Genomic DNA, 26,944 nt, shown 5'->3' with positions numbered 1-26,944 from the left:
CAGCTCGTTTCGTGAACGATTCATTGGTCGTCGCTCTACGTACTCTCGGTGGAAGCCGATTGCAGGTGACTACATTCGCGTGCACGTAGCGCACGCCGCCGGTGATCCCGCTGGCCCGTACTAGTCGCCACAGCAAAGAGATATTCAAGCCCATCTCATTATTACCCGTTCCCTTATTATTTCCATGCGCGGACTACCACCGCGTCCGGTTAATCACTATTTACATCGAGGCAAGGAAACCGTTTACGAACCACACTCGATCGACTACCGGCCAAATGCTAACAATTATATCTGTCATGTAAACACAAGAGATGTTTACCACTGTCAATGCTCGTTGTGAAGTTATTGGGGAACCTTCGGCCGTGATTTCTTCCGTGAACTGATTTTATCCTATTTGCAAATTATTTTGATTGAATATTCATTTAATAAAGAGACTGAATCGACGAAGCAGGAAATGAGGAAGCTTAATTGAATTAGATTCAGAGTGAATTACTTATTTGAAGGAAATGAATGGTTATCAGGATGTACCAGAATAAGTGGGAAATATTTTCGAGTAACTTCAGCACATCAAAACAATAAAAACAGTTCGGATCGACATATGCTCTATTTGACCTTGTTTCTGAGGTATAACGAATTCAAGTTTTGTTTGAGAAACTGAAAATTTGAAAAAAAATTTTTTTAAATTAAAGGAAATTAAAGTTCTGTATACTGTCGCTGAGAAGTTCGAAGTCGCTACTGGCGGTTACGAAGATTTAAAGAAAATGGAAGAAAATATAATATGGTTCACTATTTCTTTGTATTTGGAAGCTTCATTAGAGCTAGATGTTTCATTTCTACTGTTACTCTACAATTCATTCGTCTTCACGAACAAGCAATGATTCATAGAGCTACATGTCTGCATCAATTTCATAGAATTTGTAGAGGTACCTAACACTTCGATAGTCAACGTCGTTAATCAATAATAACATCACTAGTAATTAGATCATCCGGATACATCTTTCGTTTCCTCGTTCTAATGAAGATGGTACGTTCCCATCCTTTCTACCTGACAGATACATTGCTCCAAACACATGGAACGTGACACGTTACGCCTACTCCTACGGATGATCCCGGCATAATTGTATCGCGGTGCTGAATTTATCGACGTTCAAAACGCCGTGTGTCGCAGCGGCGAAGACGGCCCGTGACACAAAGTTATAATTAGTCGAAACGAAACCACAGAGTCGACAGTTTTTTTTCTGTTTTGCGAGGTGTCTTAGTAGGTCGTCCGAGAGAAACTCCGACGACACGGAGAGCAAACAAACGGCGACGCGCACACCGAGTCTCGAAACCAAACTATAAATATTGGATCCGTGCACATGAAACCACTGATTGCCGGTTTGTTACACTTTCTTCGTTTATGGCGGGGATATATTAAGAATCGCAGGAACGGGTTCTCTAAGGGAACGAAAAGCGATACATATTTCTTTGATGCTAACGCGTCCGACTGTCGCGGTAGTCACAGATCACGGTTTATCGGTGTTCTAGATAACTAGTGATAGTGTCGAGCAAAATATTTTCTATTCATTAATTAATTCAAACGAAAAATACTTCACGTGTAAGTCGAATACAAGATCAGCTAGGAAAAATATAGGAAATTATTTTGTTGAAACTTTCTCAATTCTTTTTTGATACTATTAATAATTTATTAATATTTGTATAATATTATATAGAATAATCGTATTATATAAATTGCATAGTAATTTGTAAAATTTCACTCGTTTCAACGTTGAACTTTCTCGTTCAAAATGTCAGTTCCGCGTGCACCGATCGAAGGTCTCAAAATCTCGGATCGAGGGAAGTACAGAATTTCGATACCTGTATCGCGAGTCGATCCGAAACGCTTCGCGTTCTCCATATTTCTCTCCCCCGTCCTGACCGGATTACGTCAGTGTTATTTTTGAGTGGATATCGCACGAGAACCTACGACCTTCGCCTGGTTTGGAAGTGAAAGTACCAACCGAGCCTCTTCCGCGAGGTGTGCAGCCCGACTTCGTTCTGCTTTTTTTCCCTTATTTCCTTTGGAACGTCGACACCGCTGTAACTCGATTATACCGATCGCTACAGTCTGTTGCACGTTCATTGAGAAACCAGCGAGACCTTATTAAAAGATACCGTCGATATGCCTACTCCTGCACTTGAATGAACGCTTTATAAATATCTCGGAACTGCATGATCTTTCGACCTACTTCTCAGCGCCATTTTTTCCAAAATGTTCTCACGGTCTTTCAAACGCGTGACTAAAAATCTCATGTAATGAAAATATATAATTATTCTACAATATATCGCATTGATTTTCCACAATTTACAAAGTATTCAAGATATCTCTCGTCTGTAGTATTTAAAAATATTATTTATCATATCAGTGTAATTCCATAAAATTACCATTTGCATGCGAAATTATCGCAACTCCGCTTAGTTAAATCTAAATCATCAAATAACAACGATCTAGAACTCATAAATTTCAAATAGTCCCAAAAGAATTACGAGATCAGAAATTAATGTAGTCTCCACTTCAAAAGTAAAAATTCAATGAAAGAACAGGGGACCGTTGTTGCACGAACGAGCGAGGCTCTCCCAAGTAACAACGCCACTCAGTGTTACCTCCTCCACCGCAAACAAGTAGATTCAATAATGACTCTTCGTTACTCACCACATCTTTACGCGTGTCCGTGGTGAATTCACTGATGACGCGCTCCTCGACCACGTCGCGAGCGTCCTGCACCGATGTGAAGCTGGACGATTGATCGATCACGTATGAAGATCGCTGGATCATTTCGAAGTCCGTCATCTCTTTGACATCCCTGACATCCTTCAAGTCGCGTTCGATAACAGAAACGTACGTGTCATCCTTTTTGGGGACCAACGAGTCCGGCTTATCCTTGGGCGCTCCTTTTACGGGAGAATCCTTCGGCGACTTTGCTTCGTCGCAAGGTCCCTTTTTCTGATCAGGGACGTCTTTCTTCCGATCAGGAACTTCTTTCTTCTGATCTTGCGGCTTTTCGTACACGAAGGAACCGTCCCAAGTAGAAGCTCCTAATTTTGTCGGCCGAGCTGACGTCGGAGTCTTTTCTGGACTCTTAGGAACTTTTTCTGGACTTTTAGGACTCTTTTCTGAACCTTTAGGACCCTTTTCTGGAGACTTTCTACCATCTTCAGGCTGTTCCCGAATCTGCAATCCTGAGATGTTTTCTCGAGGACCTTTCTCGGGTTCCTTAGGTTTTCTATCATCGGTGTCGCGTATAATTTTCGTGAACACTTCACTCGTATCTAAAATATTATCAGAGACAAGGGTACGCTCTAATGTGGTGGAAGTAGTGAATTCAGATGTCTGCACGTCCCTAGAGGTATCCGACAAAGTGATCGACTTTTTAGTGAGATAAGTCGGTTTGTCTTCAGGAACCTTTGCAGTATCCGTTGGCGAAGGTTGAACAGGGATCTGTTTCGTTGTGCGTGATGTATCAATCGGTTTCTTCTTGTCAAGTGGCTTCTCGACAGGTTTCTCGTAAGTAAATGACCCGTCCCAGGTGGAAGCACCCGGTTTCGAAGGTCTGACGGATCTATCAGTTTTATCAGGAGTATCAGGACGTTTTCCAGGCGACTTTAGGTCTTCCGGTCGTTTAGGTTCGCTGGGTTCCGAAGGTTTCTTCTCAGGAGTCTTAGGTCCCTGCTCAATGGTAACGGTCTTCCTGGTGGACGTAGGCACGCCATCGCGGATGATAACCGTTTCCACTGAGCTGGTAGAGAAGTCTGTGTTCGAAGAGTCCGAGTAACTCTCCTGTACGCTGGACTGTTCCACCACGATCGAGTTGCTGATCATAGCCGACGTGCTGGACACCAAACTGTCCTGGAGGTTCAAGGTGGTATCGCTGACGTGTTTCCTGGGTCTGGCGACTGGGACATCATCAATCGTTGCCCGAACTACGGATCTTTCTGTAATGGACTCTCTGCTAGGTGGCCTCTTCGTATCAGGCGATTTTTCTGGAACCACTGATCTATCGGTAACGGATTCCCTGCTAGGTGGTCTCTTCGTGTCCGGTGATTTTTCTGAAACCACTGATCTATCAGTAACGGACTCCCTGCTAGGTGGTCTCTTCGTGTCAGGCGATTTTTCTGGGACGAAGGTCCCGTCCCATGTGGACGACCCAGGCTTTGTGACTCGCGTGTCCCTTGCTCGCGGCGTTTTTTCAGGACTCCCTGGTCTGCTGGACAGCTTATCCGCCTGCACGGCGCTGTCGCTGATGATCTCGTGCACCGAAGAGAGACTCGAGTCCCTGATGTCGGCGAAGCTCTGCGTGCTGGACGAGTGCTCGACCACGTAGGACGCACTCGACAACTCCGCCTCATTGATCGTGTTGTCCTCAGTGACATCCCTAATGATCACGGAATCTGTCGCATGACGGGTGTCCATTTTCCGGCGACGTTCAGGAGCTTGAGGTTTCTCGCGAACGAAACTACCGTCCCAGGTCGATTGGCCAGGTCTGTAGTTGCGCGTCGACGAGTCCAGTTTCATAGTTTTCTCCGGACTACCAAAACGATTGGACGATCTAAACTCCCCGGAATCCTCTTCAAAGATCGTCTCCGAGACAGAAGTTACCTTCTCCACGTTTTTGACCTTCTCGTCACTGGAACTGGCATACTCAACTACATAAGAGGTCGAAACGGACTCGGACATGCTAGAAACATTGTGCTCTTCAGTGATGTCCTGAACGTCCACAGTATCTAGCCGCTTGTCGCTCTTCTTGACAACCATCTCATCCTTCGTGGACCTCTTCGTAGTCTCCTGAGGCTTTTCGTACACGAATTTACCGTTCCACGCTGAATCCCCAGGTCTACCGATCCTCTTAGTCACCGAGGACCTGTCCTTCGAAGCGTCCTCTTCGCTCACCAGTTTCCCGTCAACGTGAAACTCCTGTGTAACGTCCCTCCGTTCCTCAGAGATAAATCTCGAGGACTCGGTAGCTCCCTGAACCACATGGACAACGTTCGTGGACATCTTCTCGTACGACCCATCGGTGCTTTTCTCTCTCAAATCAGTCCTCTGCGTCGATTCTACAACATTACTTCCATCAGGATGCTGGAAAATAGTGGCATCAGAGACGTTCCTCGTCCTCGGCTCAGGATGCTTCTCCATCACGAAGGTGCCGTCCCAAGAGGAGTCTCCAGGCCTGGATCGTCTGCCGGAAGCTTTCGGCTCGACCTGTCTCGATTCCTGCGAAAGCCTGCCGACATTCCTATCGTGGCTTTCCACGGAGCTAGAAGTTGTCCTACCTTCGTCGACGAGGACCTTCGAGTCGCGACTCACCGTCGATGTGGACGAGACACGATGGTCGATCACTGAACTCGCCTCGGTGATTTCAACGGCCGACTCGACGTCCCGCGAGACCGCCCCGGAAACCAGCCGATCTACTTTCGCCGCGGTGTCCCCCCGTGGCGTCGCAGCCCTGTCCCTAGCCGGTGGCGGACTTTCGCTGACGAACGTGCCATCCCACGCGGACTGCCCCGGCTTGTTGCAACGGGCGACGGTTTCCTTCGCGTCGCTTTCACCGACGCTGGATTCGATGACCTTGCCGCCGTCAATGCGGCGACCTGGGCCCGAGGGCACGGCCGTGGTCTCGTTGTCGACGCTGCGGCTCTGTGTGGCGCTCACATGACCATTGTCGTCCAGCCTCTCGCCGGACTCGCGGATCCTCGTCATGCTGGAAACCGTCTGGCCGTCTTTGGTGACCTCCTCGCGAGTCTCGTGGCTGGCCGATTTCGACTCGTAGGATTTGGAGGATGTGTGAACACGCGGCTCGTCGCCGTTCGTCACACCCTTGGAGATCTTGGTCGTCGAAACATGACCATGATCATCCGACGTCTGTACCGTAGAGAAGCTCGACTGTTGAACAGTTTCCATGCGAGACTCCCCGTGACTCCGGGACTCGGACACTCTGCTCATTTGTCCGGATGTTTCTGCACGACGAAGGGCGTCCGAAGAGATCTCGATCTCGTTCGTGCTTCGTCGACCGTCTTGGATAGGTTTCCCTTGTTTGAGCAACTGCGTTTGCTCCGTTGCTATGAAATCCTGTGAGCTCTTGCCTGCTCTGTAGCTAGACGTGCTATGGCCGATCGTTCTAGGGTCACTCTCGATCACCTTGATCACGTTACCCTTAGAATCCATGACGACCTCCCGGCTGGAGCTGGTTACTTCCATCGTGCTGCTCCTAGACTCGCTCTCCATTACCTGGCTAGCTTCCTCAACGACGCTCGTGGACACCACTTCCACCGTCTCCATGGTAGTCGTGTCCTGTGCGCTGGACGCTAGCTCCTTGCCCTTGGTCCTCGTCCTCGCGCTGCTCTTGTGTATAGTCATTTCGACGGTGCGCCGCTCGCGTTCACTGGCTTATCGGTCCTTCTCATGCGACGATCGACACCTCGCGAAGACCACCGAACCACGCGCGAATAAGATAAACGACGGAGAAACAGGTGAGCAACGTAAATGGTTCTAATGTTTACTAGTCACTGGCTGTTAGGGGACACACGCGTCGATCTCCCGGACCGAAGAATCCACACCGTGACCGGTCCCGTTCGCAAACTCGTTTCTCTTCGTCCCTGAGGTATTCGTCGGCTTGGTGCGCGTACCTGCGATTCGTTTCTTCCTCCTGCGTCCCTCTCTCTGCTTCTTCCCTCTGCCTGGCTAGCTGTGCTCGCCGCTGTTCGCTGTTATTCTCGCGTGCACGCGTTTGTGTGTGTGTACGTTGTCCCGGTTCGTCTTAAGCGGCGTTATCTCTCGGTGCAAAAGCACGGGGGCAGAGGCGGCGCGCGTGACGCGATCGAGAATGGTAAGTGCTCGTTGAACCGATGCTCTCGGTCCGGTACCGCGAGTCGATGTGGCATCGACGACCGTTCGCCGGCCCTAGTGACCACACCGCCGGTGCTCCGTTCCTCTCCGTCTCTCCGCCGTTTGCCCACGACGCGTACGTGTACGTGCACAGCACACACGAACCTCTTTCGCCTGGAGAACGCGCCGATCGTACTTCTCCCTACCTCTTGCCGTTCTGTCGCTCGCTCTGTCTTTCTCTCTGGTGTGTGTCGCACGGCGTGGGATGTTACCGCCAGCACAAACAGGGGGTTATACACGTGTGCGTGCGCGCGAACACGATCCTTCGGCCTGATTCTTATTGTGCACCGTGCGTGTGGGTAGACGGGACGCTCCGCGCCGCGCCGCGCTCACTCTTCCTCTCGCGCGAGCGAGACGCGAATCCTGAGTCGCGTCGTTTGAGTATGTGGGTTTACTGAGTATACTGTACGTCTGTGTATAGATCGAGTTGTGCTGTTTTCGCGCGATCGACGATTTTTTCTGGGTTTTCGTGAGAAAGCGTTGAGGTGCTCATGTAAATGAAGCTTGTCGTGCATGTATATGTAAATATGTGTATAGATTGAGTTCTGTAATTTTGTGCGATTGACGATTTCTTTTAGGGTTTTTGGTTTTTGGTGGGAAAGCATTAAGGTGATTTTGTGAGTAGAGCATATTGTGTATGTATATGTACGCATATGTATAGGTGTATGTGTATTCTATTACTTTGGATGCCAGTGACTCGACGTTTTCTTGTAGAAAATGAAAAGTTTTGAATTGTTGCATAAAGTAGCACTCTTGAAATCCTTGGAACGTATCTCCACTTCCGGGACAGACACACGCGTCAAGCGATGCGTCATTCAAAATCATTCGATTTTTCCTAATGCAGCGTTTTTCCAGCTTTTGAATGTATAGTAAAATTTGACTATTGCGTGGGGTTGCTTGTGTACATATTTGTACACAAACAACCGGCTGCTATGTAAATACTGTATAACGTAGGTAAATACGCATATTAAGGAAAGAGACAACGATTTGTCCCGAGACGGAATTTGCGCCATCAAAACACAAGAGGTATAAGTAAACACACGTACTTAGCTTCGTAATCAGAGCTATCGAATTACGAGAAAACAATCTCAATAAGAAAATTAGTGTTAAACAGAAACGTATAATAACGTAAGCAATCAAATAGCACGGTAACGTAGGAACTATGACACTAAATCATTAATAATTAATTACAACACTGTCTATTTTTGTCACGAAAGCACGAATAATGCAAGACGCTACAAATTCTTGCAACAGCCAACATGTTAAATAACAAATTCCTAATCTATCCATTTTTATCATTTTTTCGATTATCTTTTATCAATTCAATCTTAAAATAAAATATCCGATCGAGACAGACATATTTCACATCTTATTTACAATGATTGTAACACTAGGTTCACGAACGTTTATTATACAATCTATTCCATTATTCCTAGAAAAGTAGATATACATTCATTTAAATCTCTACAACTAAAAGTTGAAGAATCAATCTATTAAAAAAAACCCAACAGGATCGATATGAACACACGAAATATCGGATTGATACAAAGATTTTGACGGTTTCTGAACGAGGTTAAGCAAATTTTTCTCTTCGAAACAAATAACATCTGTTTTTAAATTATTATAACGTATACAAAGGACACATCTATCTTCGTTCTTATTTAGTTTCTCTAGTCCTCTTAATTATTAGAAAAAAAACGTTTGCATCAAACCAATAATATTTATAAAATCCGATACGCGTTCCGCAAACACAGTGTTAAGAACGGCGCCAAGGATTCATCATCATTCGTCAATAACTCTCGTCGACCGCGAACCGAAGATGATCCATCCCGCGGCGTCGCGTCGATCTGGCGAGTCGATTAAACGATCCTCGACATCGGCTCGCCAAGGAACGCCCGTTTCTCGCTTCCGTAAGCCGAACGAACACAGCCACGGCTGGAAAGCGCGGCCACAATGCCGCACGCAACGCGCTTCACGCGTACGTCGGAGGAATACACGCACACCGTGCCAATAGTATTGTATAACCGACCCGCGAAATCCTATCTATGTATCACGCTGCCTGCCCGTATCTTGCGACCCGCTTCGTCCCGAACGCTCAGCCATTGAATTCCGTTCGCTAATTACTAGAGCTCCTTATCTCACGGACACCGATATGCACGGGCGCACGCGCAATTAAGATATCGGTGTTTTCGTTCCCGTGACTTTTAATCCGCGGTTAGGCCCGCGTAATTGGTGGAAACCGATCCGTTCAAGTGCACGTGCAGACAATGACTAACCCTTAACTGTCAACAATTTTCTATTACCCTTTGCGGACGATACTATCTTAAGTTTCTAACATTTCGGAAGAAACTGAATTGTACATGAGAGTCTTAAATACTGGAGAAAACAAAACTACATGCCAGTCTCTCGTCAGTTAAGTAATTCAGTTATTCATTTGTCGTTACGGCGACGTTCGACCGATCCGACTATTTGAAATGGGTAAGTAGTTGTCAGTATATAATTAACTGCGACGTTACCACTATCGAAAGATCGGGGCTGACTAAGTAGTTTCTAATTGCGTACTGACGTAAACACTAAGAGTCAACAGCTTTGTTTGATCTTTCGGATGTGCGACTTCGTACCGTTAACTTACTGAATTTTATGTATTAACTAGAGTAGGTTACGAAATGCTATCATCTCGTTATCAATTACATTCGATCTGTAAAATGTACACGGGCTTTTAGGTGTACATTAAATCGAAGAGAAGAATTTATTTTTCAATTTTCATTTATGTACAATGGGAGTTCCCTTAAAATATGTAGACACAAGTGAATAAATAAATAAAAATATACAAATAAACAAGAATAAATATGGACTCAACGTAAACACAGGACTCCTTATTTCCTCGAAAATTACTGCCAATAAAGAATCTCTACGCAATTTACTCGGCATCTTTGCACCGAACCGCAGAAGGGCGCTCTGCCTTGCGGGGGCGTAAATTGCATTCGCGTTGGTAACGCGCGATACGTGGGCCTGTTGCCGACGTAATCTCTCGCGGCGGGAAGCAAAAAGAGCGGACGTGAGGCAGCCATCGCGTCGGACAGAGACGAAACCTCCACCGCGCGAGTTTCGCGTGTAACCCGTGAACGAAAGAGAAAACGTGGGTACGCGGCTTTACGAGCGAACCGCGCCGCGTAAAAATAGAGAGTTGGCGGCGTCTAATGGGTCTACGCGACATACCATAAAACGAGAATGATCATCTGGGCAAATTAAGAGGCGTGTTACGTGTCGATGAGACCAGATCGTAGAGCGGGCTAACTGCGTAATGGAGGAAGACGCGTTTTGCTCATTACGGGGAAGAGAGATCGGAACAAAAGGTGTCGTCAGTCGGAGCTGCTACATTATGCAACGACGTGAACGAATCCGACGTGCACTCCACTGGCGTCTGGGACGCATTTCGCGAACAAAAAGCTGGCACGTGTGAACAGTCATTCATAAAATTATCGGACATAGTAGAAACGACTAATTCTAAATATGTCGTTTTATTGTTAGCAGGATCGTAAATGACTTTAGCGGTAACGATTATGGCTTAAAATGTAGCTGGAAATATAGTCTAGACCTGGAATATCGAAAAATGCACTTTTATAATGTTCACTAGGAACCTCAAGCTTCTCGAAACTTCGATTCCTCTTGGTATTATTTTAATTGGAATAATACGGAGAATAAACTGAAATTAAAGTCTCCAAAAATTGTCATGTTTGAGAAGCAACATGGTAGCTCTATTTCCTGTGTTCTTCATTTGCAAGGAAGAATTCGTGAAAAATCTTGTTTACGTTACAGATTGGCAATAAATTTTTCACAAAAGGAAGGATTAGGTATTCCATTTTTTTTCAGAAATTGGATCGGAAAAAACGAACTGAAATTCTGAACGTTTCGACTGCTTGGATCCTCGAAGCGTTGAGCTTTCGATGTTTCCGCGACAGCGGGATTACGATTCCTCTTCCCGCTCTCGATCTCCCCTTTCGCAGCTCGTTTAACCGTGACACGGTGTCTCTCGTCTTTTGTGGAAAGCGATCTCGCGGCCGAGCTGGAATATAAAATGAACGGCGCGGGGATACCGTTGATGGAAGGGAGCGGGGATCGAAAAGAGGAGGGAGGTATACCTTCAAGGAACCGGTCCCCCGTGATGTCGCGATGTAAACCGAGCGATGACGTACCACCGCAGAGGCTGCGACCAGCTGCCTCGTCCTCCTCGAGGTGTGCGAGCGGTGAGAACACGGCAATGGTCATTATTGTTTTTCCCGCGCACGCGCGACCTAATGGACATTATTGAGTTACGTTGATACTAGGTTTACGGGTATTTAATGTAGTTTATTCTATTTTTCCTAGAAATATGGATGTTCGATCAGTTAGACCTTGGAAATTCGAGATCTTGGAGGAAAATGGTACATTATTCATATAGTTGATTGTATCATCAAAATGTTTACCAAGTAATGTGCATGATATTCACTATGCATCAGATTGAGGCATTCCGTAAACCTAGTGTTAAAATCAGCTTGCATTCTGTTAATACTGGTCAATTAAGGAAAATTTATTGAAATGAATATCATTATGATTTTGTAGAATCGATACTTATAGATTTCAAATGAGCTGTTCATTGGGTAAATCGGTTACCCCTACTTTTTGAATTTTCTAACATTTTATGGTCAAAGCGGTTGTTTAACTTACAACTTTTTATACTTTAATGCAACAATTCTTTTTCGATTTACGGACTAATAACTCTTACGTCTATTACTGAGAAATGCTAACAGAAGCGGAAGTTTTCGATTTTAACCTAGGTTGAAAAGTTCATTTTAAAACGTAAATGTAAAATTGTACAAGTTTTAGAAAAAGTTGTAAATTACTATCATCAAAATGTTCACAATTTGATTGTAACAAGATTTGTAACGCTTACGTATAAACAGTAAATGGCTACGTAATACATCTTCGATATTAGAACTGCCAGATGAATTAAAACGATCTATGTACTTCGAATCCTTTAAACCTTTGTTCCGCGATTAACGGAACCACTGGTCTACCTCATTTCTGGCCGATCAATGTTTTCATCAATGAAATGCTGTCTCATTCGAATCCTGACCAATGAAAACAGTGTCGGCGGTTTGAATGGTAATTCTCGTCGACCAGGGTCGTCCCTCTCAAGGTGTCGGATCGCCGAGAACTACCAATGGTCATCGTTTTCGCGTGCACATCGGCGGCCATTACTTTCGCATGCACTATATCGTGGCTGATTGCGCCGTTAACGAGCCAGAAGACACGAAGGAATTATCGTTAGATTGTCCGCTGCCGCTGGATTTATCGCGTTGAATCGGTCCGCTTGAAAAGACTTATGGCCAGTGTCACAGCCACGTTTCCGGGAACCACGAAACACCGGTGGCCTCTGCGTTACGTCGACGAGTCGAACAAAATACATGTATTAGGTCGTGCCACAAGTATCTTTTGCGCTTATATACGATGAAGTAAGACCTTGATTATCACGTTGTCGTGTAACGACGAATGAAACTCGCCATGAAAATTTCTAAATTATGTTAATACGATCAATGTTGCTCATTACGCATGGATCAAAGTAAAAAACTATTTCGCTATTGTCAATTTATTATGTTCCAACTGTTATTACACTTACAGTGAAATGGAAAATTTCGTAGTGACGGGAATCGTTGATAGTGAAAGTTGCACAAGCTTCACGACAACAGAAAGTGATACTAAGACAGAAATGATATTAAATGGGAAGGGGTTAGCCGAGCAACTATTTTTCGGGATCTAGATCTTGATTATCTGCAAACTCAATAATCCGGATTGTTTAGTTATACTCCGGAATATAATCAAGTTTTGAAAACATGCTTTGAGTAGTTTTTTCTCCAATCTTCATTTATCTGGACTGTTAGTCGCTCAAATAAATCGAATAATCGAGGTTGTACTATATTTTGTTTGGTAGACATTTTGGAAGGATAACACTATAAGGCATCTAGATATATAAAACAAATTAATACATCAGAATACATTGCATATAATCCAGTAACATGACGCAAAGCATAAGATACTGTATATTCATTTTGTGTTAATAAAACGGAAGAAAATTTTGGGCTAATTTAATACTTCTATCAATGTTCGCAGTGACAATCTCGGATCCTGTTGCATAATGTCGTTGTGCAACGACAATGATTTCTGACCGAAGGAGGATAACATCGCCGATGGGCTTTCGTTTCGACGGCATCATTGCTCGTTTTGTCGCCGCCTTAGATAGGATTACAGGGAACGGAGCAAAAATCCGACCTTGCCTGAGGAAAAATCACCGGATGATGTAACAGGAAATGCGACGTTACGGAGGAACGTTTAAACGGACGAACGACACGCGTAACTTCGATCACGATCGCGCGTCCTCCCGTAGATCACCGATTCGCGTCGGTCTCGCGTGGGATTACGGCTGCATCAACTATCTACGTCGACGCGTAGATCCTCGAAGTAGCTAAAGGAATATTCTTGTGGGCTGTGTTTTGAATAATGATCTTCGATAAGGGGACTTACTATAAGCTAATTATAGCTAATTTCGTTCACAATCGGAGTAACAGTTACATTTTGAATATCATCATGAATATGTGATCAGATTACATTTAGCTCCGACTATGAATCGTGAGAACGTTCATCTGTCGACACGTTAAGCTTGGTCCACAGACTTATCGATTATTTTCAAAATTTTATGGTAAAATTCTAATTCTACGATATGATTCTTTTTATTGTTCGACATACCAGTGATCGCTTTTTAACCGAAACAAACAGAAGACTCTGTCCATATTGTCAATTTTAGTCAGTACGAGTCTGATCTCTCAAATATTATACTAGACCCACTAATATATTCCATCCAACAGAATATTCTCACAAGATCAAACTGGAAACGGAACATCACTTGTAATATACTCTTCCTGCGAACAATCAAATAATATTTCATCGACTTGCAAAGCGCGATTGTAAACAGTTCCGTGTTATGGGCCGAGCTTTAAGGCGTCCATACTCGGTGACACACGTCTCGAAGTACTCCTCGAGACGAACAATGGTTTCTACTCTTTTTCACTGTTTGTACGATACGTTCGTACGTTCACTCCCGCGAAAAGTGAAAAGTCTTAAGCCCATTGCTTGCCTCGGGACACGTACGTGTAGGTACTAGGGACCTTTATGTTCACCGCGAGAACCACGGTCGCCCGATAAGGAAGCATTGCCTCATCGTTCCGAGAACGCATCGTTCGAGTACCAAAAAATCGGGGCCGTCGAGTGCATACGATTGATCCCGATATACCGGGGATCGAATTCGGTTAAGGAGCGAAAGTACCACGCCCGTCCAACGCTCGTTTCCCGTAAAAAGTGTCGCCGGGTCACCGCGTGGGCAGGAAGCCCGTGAGTGACAAAGAGAGGGAGAGAGAGGGAGACCGGTCCCCGGTGCTCCGTATTTGGTGAATGCGTCGGGGCTCGTAGGCGAACCAGTAACTGCGTCATCAGAGACACACCGCAGCCAAACGCGACGTGTCCGATGCTACCGACCCGCGGAAACGACGCGCGCGAAATAAACGTCACTCGCCCCCTAACCGACGCGTCCTTCTCTATTCCGTGCCGCGGCAAGGTAAACGTTCGCGGGAATTCTTCCATCGAACCGGTGATCGTGAGTCATTCTTCTCGAACGCTTGCTCGCGCTTATTTACCCTCAATGATCGTAGAATCGTTTTAATCCGACTGTTTTTTTCTGTTTCTGCGCTTTGTTCTTGCGAATTTATGCGCGCAACCGTAACAAAGTTATAGGCATGCATGTTTAACGCTAGGTTTACGGAACGCGTCAATTTTACGCATACTGGATTTTATACACGTTACTTAGTGAACGTTAATAAACTATTTTGAAATCCCTAATTTTTAAGATCTAAGCGGACGTTTTTTGTAAGGGAAATAGAATGGACTTTATGATAGACGTTTGTAAACCTAGTGTTAATCCGTGATTTGTTGTTGTGAGTTGCGCGTAATAGAAGATTTTGCAGATGATCTTGCGAATCATTGTAGAATAGACTGGATCTAGTTATTTGATTTCATTCAATTTATAGGAGGTGAATGAATATTAATGTTAAAGTAATGAATGTTAATTTATAGGAAGTAAATGAAGGACATTTATGGTAGAAGACTCCTTTACCGTATGCGTCAGACACAGTGAAAGTTTGAATCTTCTCAGACCCGACAACCATTGTACCGTACATTGTTTGTACCGTCTTCAAGTAAGTCGGAAGCTCGAGTTGCCCGTAATCTTCGACTTAACCCATTAACCGAGTGATTTCTCAATGACGAACGCTCGCGGAGGCGTGACTTAAGAAATAAACTTAATGTTCATTCAGAATACTTGATAACGAAGATTGCAACCTAAGAAATGCTACACCAAAATTCGATAAACGATATATTCGATGAATTGTTACGATAACAATTTGTACAAGATATAATATCGGTTCTGGAGAACCGGGCACAATACCCAACAACAGTTATGACTTGACTTCGGTTCTTCATAACTGTTTCACTCGTAACCAATATATAATAGTTACTTTCGGAAGCTTTTGAGCCCCTGATTTCAACACTTAACGAAAGGACACAACCGTCATTCCGATTAACCTTTTGAGTGCTATAGACGCATATGTGTCCGACGAGATTTCGATCTCACACGTGTCACGTGTCCTGACAATTATAAGTATATCCGATGAATATACTTGTTTCTTAGCATTATTCAATTTGCCAGAACCGGGAAAGTATACTTACAACTTAATTATATCTCGTATGAATTAACCCTTGGCGGACAAAGTCTCTTTGAAATATACAAAAACTTCAGCAGATGAAGCTAAATTACATACCGATTACTTAAACAATAAAAGAAGTGGAATGACGTACCAATCCCTTGCTGTTTAAGTAATTAAATCATTTATTTGCGACTTAGTATTCCAAACATGAAAATTTCATCTCCCCGAAATGTCGACATTCGTCCACAAAGAATTAACATAGTCCGTCGATCTTCAGGCGACGAGCTAAGCAAAAAATATCCCGTCCACACGGAACGTTTCGGCTGCTAGTATTCAGCGCTCGAAGGGGTTAAACCAGATCGTCCGTCTCAGCCGAGTATGGGGTCGCGGTGAAAACGATCATCTCGCAAGATGATGAAGAAAGATCCCCTTTCGATTTCTCGATGTGCCCGCGGATGCATGGAAGGCCGCGATCGAATTCCAACGGCGCGGACGCGACACCTTAATCAGACGAGACTCCCGGGACGCTGCGGCACGCTTTTGCAACACTTACGTGCGCCGGATCGAAATCGATCGTTTCTCACGGGTGGCCGTCGATTCTTATGGTTAACAGGGTTAAGTATATTTGAAGGAAAAAAAAAGTCAATCGCCTCGCGCAAATCAGGCTGCCCTTTTCTGAGTGCCCCGCAGCTCTCTCCCTCCCAAGGGAATCGAAAGCTTGGCCAACTTAAAAGACACCCTTACCTTACCCCACCGCCGCTGTCATTGCTCCGCTTCATCCCCTCCTCTTTCCCTCTAGTCCCAGCTTCATAATGGATCGCGCCATAATGAAGCACGGTACGGCGCGTTCTCTTATTAATTAACGTTAAAAGGGAAACTTTTGTAATTCCGCTTTCAAGACGAAGCGATGTGCTCTGACCTGCTCCACGCGAACGCGCCGAGCTGCCCGGGGTTCTATCGTTCCGAGGGATCTCGATGTATCAAGGATAATTGAAATGCCGCTCGTCTGAAGCCCGGTCAATGTATAATGTAGTTCGTTCGTCATTGTCTTGGTATCATTGCAATTGAAGATTTGTTGGAGGATTGACGAATCTTCCGAAATATGTTGACGTTCGATTCGTAGACTGACACGATTCTGTTTTTGAAGTCTGATTCATTGCTGGAGAACAGATATTTATCTTTCGCGGTGTCCAGCCGGTTCTTCTGAAGAAATATTGACTACCGTTTTTGGACGTTTCACGGTTATTAATGTGTTATTCGTCACGTTTCAATCTTGTGCGCTGAAAGCGGCAGGAAACGGAAAATTTGATCTGTAAAACAAACGAATTTGTACGGAGTCGTGCTCATAGATCTTCGTAAATGTAATAGAATATCTCCAAAACCTAAATTCAATAACAAAGAACTTTCTGTAATTAGAAGACGGTAGTTCAGTTATTAAAATTGTTACAGATAATGATTCAAAGAACATTTGATTTCGTAATAACGTTTACGAAACAGAAGTTCGTTTCTAAATAAATCGTAACATCAATTGTTCGGTACAGGTCGGTGACGATTCACTCCATCTCTCACATAAAAATATAACTTTTGATCTTTTTCACAAGAATAAAAGTATTGATATAGCGTTCCGTATACCGACCAACGACAGATAAAAACCAATCCGTCCACGCGATGTTCGCATACCTCGCCAACCGGCGCGGCACCGATAAAGACGTTTAATATAATGACAGATGAACCTCGTTGAAGACTCCATCAAATAATAGACCGACAATATCAACGAGCTAAAGGCCACGGAAATCGCGCAATAACGTGAACAACGAGGCCGAACGAACGCGCGTTTAAACGCGCCCGGCGTGGGTCTTGTTAAGCGGGTTTTAACCACCTTTGATATAACCGGCATAATGAAGAATTTGATGGCATTCGTAACCATGGGCCGGCTTTAGTCCGCCGATCATGAATAAGGGAATCGGGGACGTCCGTGAGTCGGAATGATTTACGTTAAAAAGGAAGTTGGATCGAGGTGAAGAGAAAACGAAGAGGAAAGAAAAGAAAAAGGAGAAAAAAAAGGTGAAAAAAGGAAGAAGAAGGAAATGCGTCGCGTCGGAGGCAAACGATCCGTAAGTGGACAACGCGAACGAAACGTCATCCTCCCCCCCAGTTAGGGTAAAATGGAAGGGGTTGAACGCGAATGCATTTGCAGCCTGTGATGTCACGGACTGTTTCGGTCGGCCGTTTCGTGAATCGCAGCCGACAGACAATCCGCAAAGGCTGGAATACACGTGTTAGCAAAAAAGCATATCACTGGCTAATACTCCGCATGATACTAACCGGCATGCTGTGAGTGCATACATATGCTAGGGGCATAGCACGCGTGCTTATACTGGCACGCAGTTTGGCCATAAGCGAATAACTAGCCAGTCATAAACATATTGCTGTACGAGCGTTTCAGTAGCATTTTTTGCATAAGATAAACGGGCATTCTTCGTTTGCGGAAGGTAATAAATTGCATTGTACTTTTACTCACAAGACAATGCGCAATTAATTATTTAACAACAAAATAACAAAATATAAGTCGAAAATGATTATATTGGTACGGTTTGATTATTAGTCCAAATGAAGCCAGTTGTAGTAGTTCTCAGGAATGCTGTAATCACCGGCACTGCGAGGGGTAAACTTGGTAGCGACGCGTTCAGATTTGCTTTGTTTTATATCGTTCTCTACCCCTGCATCATACCGCAAACCTTTAACAAGTCGAACATAAAAAAATGTGATTTCCTTGGGTACTTTTTACAAGCGTGCTTCTATAGGTGTAAGACTCTATATATATTATTGATCAGATCTCGTTCCGCTTTCAGTTCGATCGAATGTTCTTCCGTTGCTTGCAATGTATGTGTATATATTCTGATGATATTATTAATAATAATATATTATTCTATATGTATTACATGGTATTATATTACATTATATGTATACTATATTGTAGGAAATAATCATTGGGTTAGAATAAACTAAATGGTTTTATTTACGTCGCTGTTCACAATATCTCTCACTATACTCTCCGTTCGTCAACCTATCACTATGACTCGCTACAACTCTCTGACCTGCGGCTGGAAAAACCTATTGCGTATGGCCACCCTCTCTCGTGCATCCCGTACCCCGCTACACCCGTCTCGATACTTTTCGTTGCGACACTGGAACCTTAGCCTAAACAGTCACCCGTCATTCACACTATTCACTCGTCCCACTCATGCGACCACTCCGTTCACGCACACACCCCACAATATTATATTATAGAAATTTATAACAGACAAACAAAGACTAACTGGACCGATAGATAGTAATCTGTGTTGTTCAGTCTCATGTCTCTCGCTGTGTGTTTCTTTCACAGGTTTGATTGGTAATTTACAACCGAATTGACGAATAGCAAATTAGTATCGAAAATGAAATGAAAATAGATGAAAGATAACCCATCAAACCCAGATTCCTTCCAAGACTCGTCTCTTGAACAACGCTGACTAGGGATCACGCGCTAGCTGCTGGCGTATTTTTTTCTACTAACTCGCGTATCCCCGCCTTAATACGACGATAAATATTCGAGCACGTTTACAGAGGACCCAAGACGATCGCCATCGGCCGCCAAGTTAGACGGAGAGATCGCGTTTCTCCGTACACGGCCGTGACACTAAATTACCGAGTTTGTACAGTGGTTGTCAGCCGCCTCGCGCAGCCCGCGATCGGCCCATATACGCGGCCGCGATTAATCATCTTTTTTCGTGTACTTGAGAAACCGGAATGCCCAGACCCCAATTCGATGGACCCTTGAGACGACCGGGTCCTTGGAAATTGGAAAAATCTGGGGATTGTTTTTCGTTTTTCAAGGAACTGCGCGCTGACGGGAAGAAGAACGATGAGTCGATCAATCGAGAGGAAACTACCGTGTACGAAACTGATCTTGCAAGAGGAAAATATAGGTAGACGCAAATAATTAATACATGTGATCTCTACTCTGTTTGAAACACGTGGAGGAATATATTTTCTAAAATGCAATAATAAACGACGTAGTAAGGGTAACAATAATTAAGACTTGAACACCCTTGCCTATTATAAAATAATATCTACTCATAGATATTATTACTTATAGATACACATACAAAATAATAATTACCTATACATGATATACTCTCTTAAGTCACATAAAACATTATCAGTAGTTATAGTCTGAATATCTAAATATATTGTTCGAATCGACTTTCTCAGAGAAAAAAATGATTGATGCTTACGAAACAGTGGTATCGAACACCCGATATTTGCTGGTGCTCCGTGTTCACTGAAATCGGCCGATGTTTAAGTGTTAATCTCGCTTCTCGAGGCCCGCTATAACGGCAACCGATTTCCCGGTGATACAAGGTGGCAGCTACCCGCGACGTCGCGATGTCGACGGAAATGTAATTACGATCTTGATATTAATTACAGCCGTGAATTGAATCGCGGCCGCGCCAGAATCGGTCCCAGTGACAGTCGATACAGAGAAATGCAATTTCGGTCTGTACACGCGTGTAAGGCGGGTTGCAGCATGGCAGGGGAAATTGTCGGGTATGTCGGTAATATAGACATTGAGCCGGACCGGATATCCGGGTACCTTGCGGGTAACGATGCAGGCACGTAACAGACTCGTCGAGTACCATGAAAAGTGTCTGGATTTGGTGGTACACGTTGACGGTCACTTTGAAATGGGTAATGGACAACAGAAGCAATTCTTCTGTTTTGTTAATTAGTTGATTCTTGGCGAATTCGATCAAGACTTCATACTTTCAGAATAAAATTATTTTATTTCTTTTTATTTATAATACTAAGAATATAGGACGTCCATTACCGTCATTTACACCTAGGTTTACGAGCATTGGACGGCTATAGACGGCACTTGCGTCAACGTGTTAACGAAAACGTGCTATGACAGTGGAAAATCAACGTCTTATTATTATTACTATAGGATGCAACCTCCTTTTCTAATTAATTCTTTCGATTGTAGCGATTGGTGAACCACCCTAAACTTTTGGCTTCAATTATTTTAATAATTTCAGTATTTAATTTTAATGATAATTGAAAAATCTAGTGATATCAAATTTAGTGTTCAATTTACAATTTGCTGGTGGCTCTAGTTATTAGAAGTAAATTTTGTTTTATAGAATGTAATATGCGTTACTATGTTGATGATAAGTATGTTCGTGATCCTAGAAAAATTATAGAAGTGATAGTTATAAATATAGAATAAACATGGCGACGTATTTTACCGGTGGCACAAACAGCGTGGATTTTATGTAAAAATATGACACTGAAAATGTTAACCGTGTTCTTTGTAAGATTCTTGCATTTATAAATCTTCTGACGAATTTAATGTTTCTATGAAAATTTAATATGTATTAATATGTTGATGGCCAGCGGTTGTCGTACACCTATCGTAGACGTCAGTATGTTTTACTAGTGGTTACCTGTCGGCACAATAATAATATTTCCTGTCCTGTGATATTTCATAGTAATTCAACCTACAATTATGGTTAAGGTAATTGCAATAAGTTATAACTGAGAATTATAGAAATTAACTGATAATCGAATGACTTACTTTACATTAATCTCAAAACTAAAACTATTAGCATATCAAGGTTTATAAAACTTTCTTAATATAACCAGAAAATCACTGTAAAAATGATCCAAAAATGACTCTCCAAAATAAACACTCTCAATTCCAATGTCTACAAATAAAATAGCCCACCTATTAAATGCTAAACAGTCACCTACAAAATCTCAATCAACCATTCACGTTTTTCACTAACCACGCTACTAATTCTCAATTCATCAACGAATTCTAAATATTATCGAAAAAGCAGAATCACACAGTCTAATAATAATTCCCTCGCAACATCCTCACCTTTAAAAAAACTACCCTCGACAGTAGCCGACTAAATCGAAACAGAGCAAACCAATAAAATCATTCCCCAAAAAAAAGAAAAAACTGATTGGGTAAGAAGGGGCCAAGAGGTAGGAGAGTTGAAATACTGCGGTGACGTTGATTATCAATAAATTAGTGAAATCCCTTTGACCGGTGGTGTAGAGTACAGCAAACGCGGCCGTATAATCAGCGTTCTGCCGTAATTTCCGTCTTGGCAGGTATCCGGTGGGCATCTCACAGGTACCTAGATACGTCTCGGTCGTCGATAGACCTGATCGATAACCCGTTGGCACGCGCGAAAGGATCGTTCGCCTCAGACACGCGGCGGGCTACGAGGTCAATACGCCGGCAGCCGTGCAATGGGCTACCGTGTGTACCCACGTAGTGCCGACTGACGTCTAATTATATTGACTACCCGCTAATATTGGCATTTTTCGGGAAGACAGGCTTGAACGCGCTACTGGCCTACATAACGATCGCGCGACGGACGCGGTGCACGCGAGCCGTTGCTCCTTGCCCGCCGGTACCAGTTTCATAGAAACAATCGTGATTCGCGCCTGTGCGAGCCGCGAACGGTGGTGTATACCTTTGCCACTGCAGATGCGGTAACCACAGAGAGTATTGATGAAACAGCGGAAGGTGCTTTTACGTGCTACTAAAAGAACGACCGGCGACGCTATCTATTTAGGATGGTGCACGCGAAACTTTGTTTATCTGGTGTTGTTCGCGACCTGCTTGGCTAAGTCGCGACGGTGGACTCTCGTTAACAGTGAGAACGATTCAATAACGCGACGACCGATACCGATACGTTCACCGGAATTTTCGTTGAACTGGAGATATGTTCTAAACTACGTTGCACTTTCGTGTAGGGAAACTTCGGGTGAGATGGCTCGATCTCGTTCATAGTGTCAAATATCTATGTTTTCAATTATTCTTATTGGTATACTGAATATTCCACAGAGGCCTATGTAATTAGTGGTCTTATGTATATTTATTTTTATAGATATGTTTCCGTTTTGTTAGATTTTAATGATATTTATTATTTATGATGTATTGTGTAAGATGAGCGAATGGATTTCTTGCTAATCTGTTCTCTCGTCAGATTCATTCGATGATAAGAATGTTCATCGATTTATGCAACTGTTCCTGCTGGTTTCTAAAATATTCGTTATATTATTGAAATAATCGTCGGATATTGCTGAAAGTTTCGTATCTATGGTTTTAGAGGTTGTCTCTACCTCGTTGATGGAAATGTTAGCATCTAGAAAAAGTATGCATGAAGTATTTTTAGTGGAAGTGTATTGATATGAAACTTTATGAAAACTGTGTAATCTTAATGATTCATGTGGAGTAATTGTATGTTAAATTAATAACGATATTTTCATCCGATGTATTTTCTAATTAGAAGTAACTGCCGATCGCATGGTTACACCTTGGCTTCCTGTTTAAAGCTAAACGACTGTAACTGTTGACGATTATGCGGAGCTGTTTGTTAATAGCTAACTGCCGACCGAGTAATTCGTAATAATCTTATTCGTTGATCAGCGACAAAATTACTGTCTCTATTGATTGCCCTGAGCGTATATAATAACAGCGAATTGTTTCAGCTGCGAGTAACGAGCGAACTAACTTCGTGCAAACGAGGATTTGTAATATGTAAAGTTCTCATATAATTGTACGGTACACATATTGGAAGCGTCAACATATCTATATAGATACCACACTGATTACCAAGAACTACATAACATCTCCCATGTTTGGTATAAATAATAAATACTTATCTTTTCAAGTGGTGAAAATACCCTCCTAAAATCAATCTCTGAAACATAAACTCGCATAGTAAGAGATCAAAAAAATATTTCAACAAATACTGAATGATTTCTTAATTTCCAGCCGTTAAAAATCATTCAGTTTTTGTTAAAATATTGTTCTTGCCTATGTCTAACCGTTACAGAGTTAAAAATTTAAGGATCGACCAATTTGGAGGGTGGTTCCATCCCTCATATTTGATACATGTACATTATTTTTAGCTGTTCTACGAACCTACACAGTTTCACGTGTTGATAGAATGTAATAGACAAGATTTGCTAGGAAATATCTAGTGCATTGAAAAAACAGAACACCAAAAATTACATAAAAAACACTTGCAAAGTTTTTCAATTGCCATATCTTTAAAATATCAGTTGGAAGAAAAAAATGTAAATTCGCTAATATAGCTTCTGCGACAAGAATACGATAAAGGGTAAGACACAACGCGATAAATATCGATCAACGGTAATTGCGTGGACGTGCACCCTCTGTTTTCAAGGTGCCACACAAACGGATTCGAGGAAACACAGTATCGTAACCATTTCATCGAAACTGTATCTTTTACCTTATACCACGTGTACACCTACTGTATAATATAAAATATCGTAATGTACAATGACTACAATTGGAGTTGTAAGAGACACTACTTATTTTTGCAGACATCAATGCAACAACGTTAATTTCAATGTACCTTTTAATAAGAAGAATTACTAACGTTAATCGTAATTGACTGATTCTACTACTTAGGTTTTGCTAGTCTACTTTTAGACGACAAGACCTTCAGAGAAAAAATACACTGTCGGAAAATTACGATGGTAAAGCCCCTGAAACGCGGCAACAGTTACCACATCCTTGTCAAGCTGGCGACAGTGACAGTGGCGCGGATAACCTGACGTTCGACGTGACATCATCAACTGTGCATATATTTATTTTAATTATATCTCTGTACATATTTAAGGGTTATATAATTAAACCTATCGATCGTCGAAACGAATAATTATTAATATCTCGCGGACAAAATATAAATAGTGTATTAAAAACTTTCCGATCTAACCGTCCGCCAGAGTATAAAATAAGGAATCTAGATAAAAAGTTGATTTTCTCAATCAGGGTTATCGCAAGGTCAGACAGATCCAAATACAACCCGGTTCCCTTGATTATGTTACACTTCTCATTTTATTGAAGATTCTTCTTTCATGCTTTTCAAAATGTATGCTTGGAGAAATTCAACTTGATCACCCGGTGTATGATTATACGATTGTTAGAACATATACGACGAATAAGAAAAAATGTTTCATAGTAATCTTATACTTGCATAGTAAATATGAAAAAAAAAACTTCAGATATTAGATCAAGATTCTTAGCATCTTGTCTGTTCATTGGACTGTGACTCGACGCATTATCAAGTTTCTCATTCCCGCGAAATGCATGAGACGAAATTTGGTTAAGCAATATCCCAAAACTGCAAAAGTGGCTACGAAATTGATTTCAGCGAGAGAAATTTCAGCAAATTTCGAAAATCGCCAGTTCGTTACTAATAAATCGTGAAGAACAATGATTAATCAAATATTGTTAGATATAATCGAAAAATAGTGAAAATTTGACTACCGTTTTAATTTAATGCAATTCCCTTTGATGATCTCAGTTTTCAAAACTGCCTCACGCGAGCAGCTACGCGTTCTCCAACGTGAAGTATGAAGTATGAACGCGAAAAGAAGGAAACCCCATGCTCGAAGAAATTAGGTTTATCACGAGACGAGTTAAAAACTGTCCACGGTTCATTAAATAGGTCAAGCGAAAGATACATTAATGTTTTTTTACAGCAGATGAATGATAAAAAGGAATTTACATTGCATTCGCATATGTACTTTGCGCGTTACGTTAAGAAAGTTTTGATATCAATGGACAACTCTACATATGTCAGTTCAAAATAAATGAGCAGCTATTAATATATGATATGAATTTATAAATATACAGTGACATGCAAAAAATTTTAACGGAACTCACCTTTATTTATGCCGTACGAACGACATTTTTAGATGACGTATCGAACACAGGGGGAGAAATAAGAATGGCCTCTCTAGAATATTAACTGAGTTATAGATCGCGAACAACGAGATCAGAAAGACGTATCTGGTTTGCGATAAAAAAACTGACCGGATCATGTGGTGCATGTTCGGTAACGGCGAGGACGCCGTTGCACCGACGGCGGTTCGCACCTCACAGATACATCGCGACGTCTGACGTTCCCGCGCCCATTGGCGTCGAGACGACGTCGTCATGACGACCCGTCACAACATCCTTTGTGCACACGCGCATTCCGCTTGCGTAAAGGGTGTCATTTACGCGCCAACATAGGGTAGAAGTTGAGTATATCATACCGCACATAACTGCACCTTGTATTTCCTATTTGAAGTTAATTTGTATTTAAGGAGGTTAAAGACACCCATGACGAGGCGTTTAATCTGTTGTCAAAAATAAAATAAGTTGTTGCAACCTTTGGAATGGAAGGTATAATTTAAACAACCGGTCTCGTAAGTTTGACCTTTATTTGAAATCGTAGATTTATCAGTGAAAGTAATTATGAATGTATCTGTATGGTTGACGAAAAAAATTACTGATTTCTACATATCTTATCGTGTAACGTATAAATAAATCAGAACAAAATTGCCGATCATTTCGATAAAAATGGGTCCAATACATATATATCTACTATTTATTTTATGAATAGCAATTTGTAATTGTATTATTATAGATAATCTCTTTTTGATAACATATACTTTTTAATAAATATAATTTTTCCCAAACTAGGCCGAGAAACTATGAGAAACTATATATATAGATATATAGATATAGTATAGATACATATATATATATATGTGTGTGTGTGTTACATAAATGACTGGCACTTACAATATTCCATCTTCAATAACCTCAAAACACAATTTTAGTCTCTTTCTCTTTATATTTTTCACCTAATAATTCTAGCTTTTATAATAAATTTATAAATTCATATTCAATGTCGTAAAAAAGTTCTAAAATGTCTCAAAAATCACATAAGATTTTTCTATAAACAGTTTGTTACCTTGCAGTACAGAAAGTATTTTAATACCAAAAATGCAAGATTGGATGATATTAACATCCAATTATAATAGGTTTAGTTATTAAATATTATAATCTCATTTGTTACAATGACCATAATTAATTCAACATCTATTACATAAAAACTTAAAATGTGAATGCTGTAAATATGTACAAATTAATCAATTGAAACTGAGTTGATTAATATTAGGAATTTCTTTACAAACTCAATAATTTTTTGTTATAGGATAAAATAATTATGTATGATAAACTGTTAATGCTATCAATTATTATTAGTCGCCTGTATTTTTCGTCAAATGCAATTTGTAATCAGAAACATAAACAAAATTTTATAAAACATACATTTTATGGAAGAGTTTATGGGTGTACTCAACA

General features: G+C 42.1%; 1 protein-coding gene and 1 long non-coding RNA gene across 6 annotated transcripts in view; one reads left to right on the top strand and one right to left on the bottom strand.

Annotated features, from left to right (window-relative positions):
- The window catches only part of Sdb (SAXO downstream of blistered), a 40,722-nt gene extending 33,795 nt beyond the window's left edge, over positions 1-6,927 (bottom strand). Inside the window, exon 1 of the mRNA XM_076368348.1 lies at positions 2,693-6,927. Coding sequence (XP_076224463.1) covers positions 2,693-6,394 — 3,702 coding nt within the window. The 5' untranslated portion in view covers positions 6,395-6,927. The remainder of the gene's footprint in view (positions 1-2,692) is intronic.
- Positions 6,928-7,432: 505 nt separating this feature from the next.
- LOC116427520 (uncharacterized) lies at positions 7,433-18,156 on the top strand. Of its 5 annotated transcripts, none has more exons than XR_004235094.2 (4): positions 7,433-9,400; positions 10,796-11,186; positions 11,291-11,346; positions 13,073-18,156. It is a non-coding gene; the product is annotated as an uncharacterized LOC116427520 (long non-coding RNA). The 5 variants fall into 5 exon arrangements; XR_012998783.1 differs by having other exon boundaries at positions 11,291-12,378; XR_012998785.1 differs by lacking the exon at positions 11,291-11,346 and having other exon boundaries at positions 10,796-11,169.
- The last annotated feature ends 8,788 nt before the right edge of the window (positions 18,157-26,944 follow it).

This window comes from Nomia melanderi, chromosome 6 (assembly GCF_051020985.1).
Source record: "Nomia melanderi isolate GNS246 chromosome 6, iyNomMela1, whole genome shotgun sequence".
Classification (NCBI taxonomy): domain Eukaryota; kingdom Metazoa; phylum Arthropoda; class Insecta; order Hymenoptera; family Halictidae; genus Nomia; species Nomia melanderi.
Note: the sequence above shows the minus strand (reverse complement) of the source record. Positions and strands in the feature narration are given on the sequence as shown.